This window comes from Penaeus monodon, chromosome 23, assembly GCF_015228065.2.
Source record: "Penaeus monodon isolate SGIC_2016 chromosome 23, NSTDA_Pmon_1, whole genome shotgun sequence".
NCBI lineage: Eukaryota > Metazoa > Arthropoda > Malacostraca > Decapoda > Penaeidae > Penaeus > Penaeus monodon.
Window position 1 is genome coordinate 20488478 of NC_051408.1, and position 629 is coordinate 20489106.

At 43.2% G+C, this 629-nt stretch overlaps 1 protein-coding gene across 1 annotated transcript in view; it reads right to left on the bottom strand.

The window, feature by feature from the left end:
• Nucleotides 1-629, bottom strand: part of LOC119587889 — a 12027-nt gene that overhangs the window by 2118 nt on the left and 9280 nt on the right. Inside the window, exons 9-10 of the mRNA XM_037936597.1 lie at nt 294-400; nt 55-190 (exon numbers count right to left, since the gene is read on the bottom strand). Coding sequence (XP_037792525.1) covers nt 55-190; nt 294-400 — 243 coding nt within the window. The remainder of the gene's footprint in view (nt 1-54; nt 191-293; nt 401-629) is intronic.

Sequence of the window (629 nt, forward strand, 5' to 3'; positions counted from 1 at the left end):
TACTATTAGTATAAACAATCGGACACATATTATTTTACAGATGGTTCTACTTACGTTCTCTCTCGTACTCCACCATCTTGATCGCCACGGCCGAGCCCCCTCCCGTGCCGTGCACCGTCTGATGCAGGTTGCAGAAGGGGCCGACGCTTTGGGACATCAGAATCTTGTTCAGGTCAGCTCTCTGGTAAACCTGCAAGACAAACAGCGCTTAACAGACAGTGCGAAAAGGAAAGCAAAGCTACCCTGCTCAGTAAAAGCCGATTCCAGACAAACGAACGCCCACCTCTACTTACCCAGCATCTGTACTTCGAGTAAGGATCAAGCTCGTCGTACGTTATGAGATAGGACTTGAGGTTCTCCTTCCAGTACCCGACGCACTTCAGCTTGTAGTCTGGGTCGGCTGTTGGATATACTATTCTTAGCAAGGTTTAAGACACTGAGAAATATTCTAGCTTCATTTCTCAAAAGGTATTCGTATTTCAAACATATTAACATTGAGAGGAAATATGATTGTGGGATAGATTACCTTACTGATTTACGACACTGACCATGAATCTTTTAACATGCATAACACACACAAGTTTAGATCAACAACAGAGAAATCAGAAAATATAGAAATCTCAATGCAT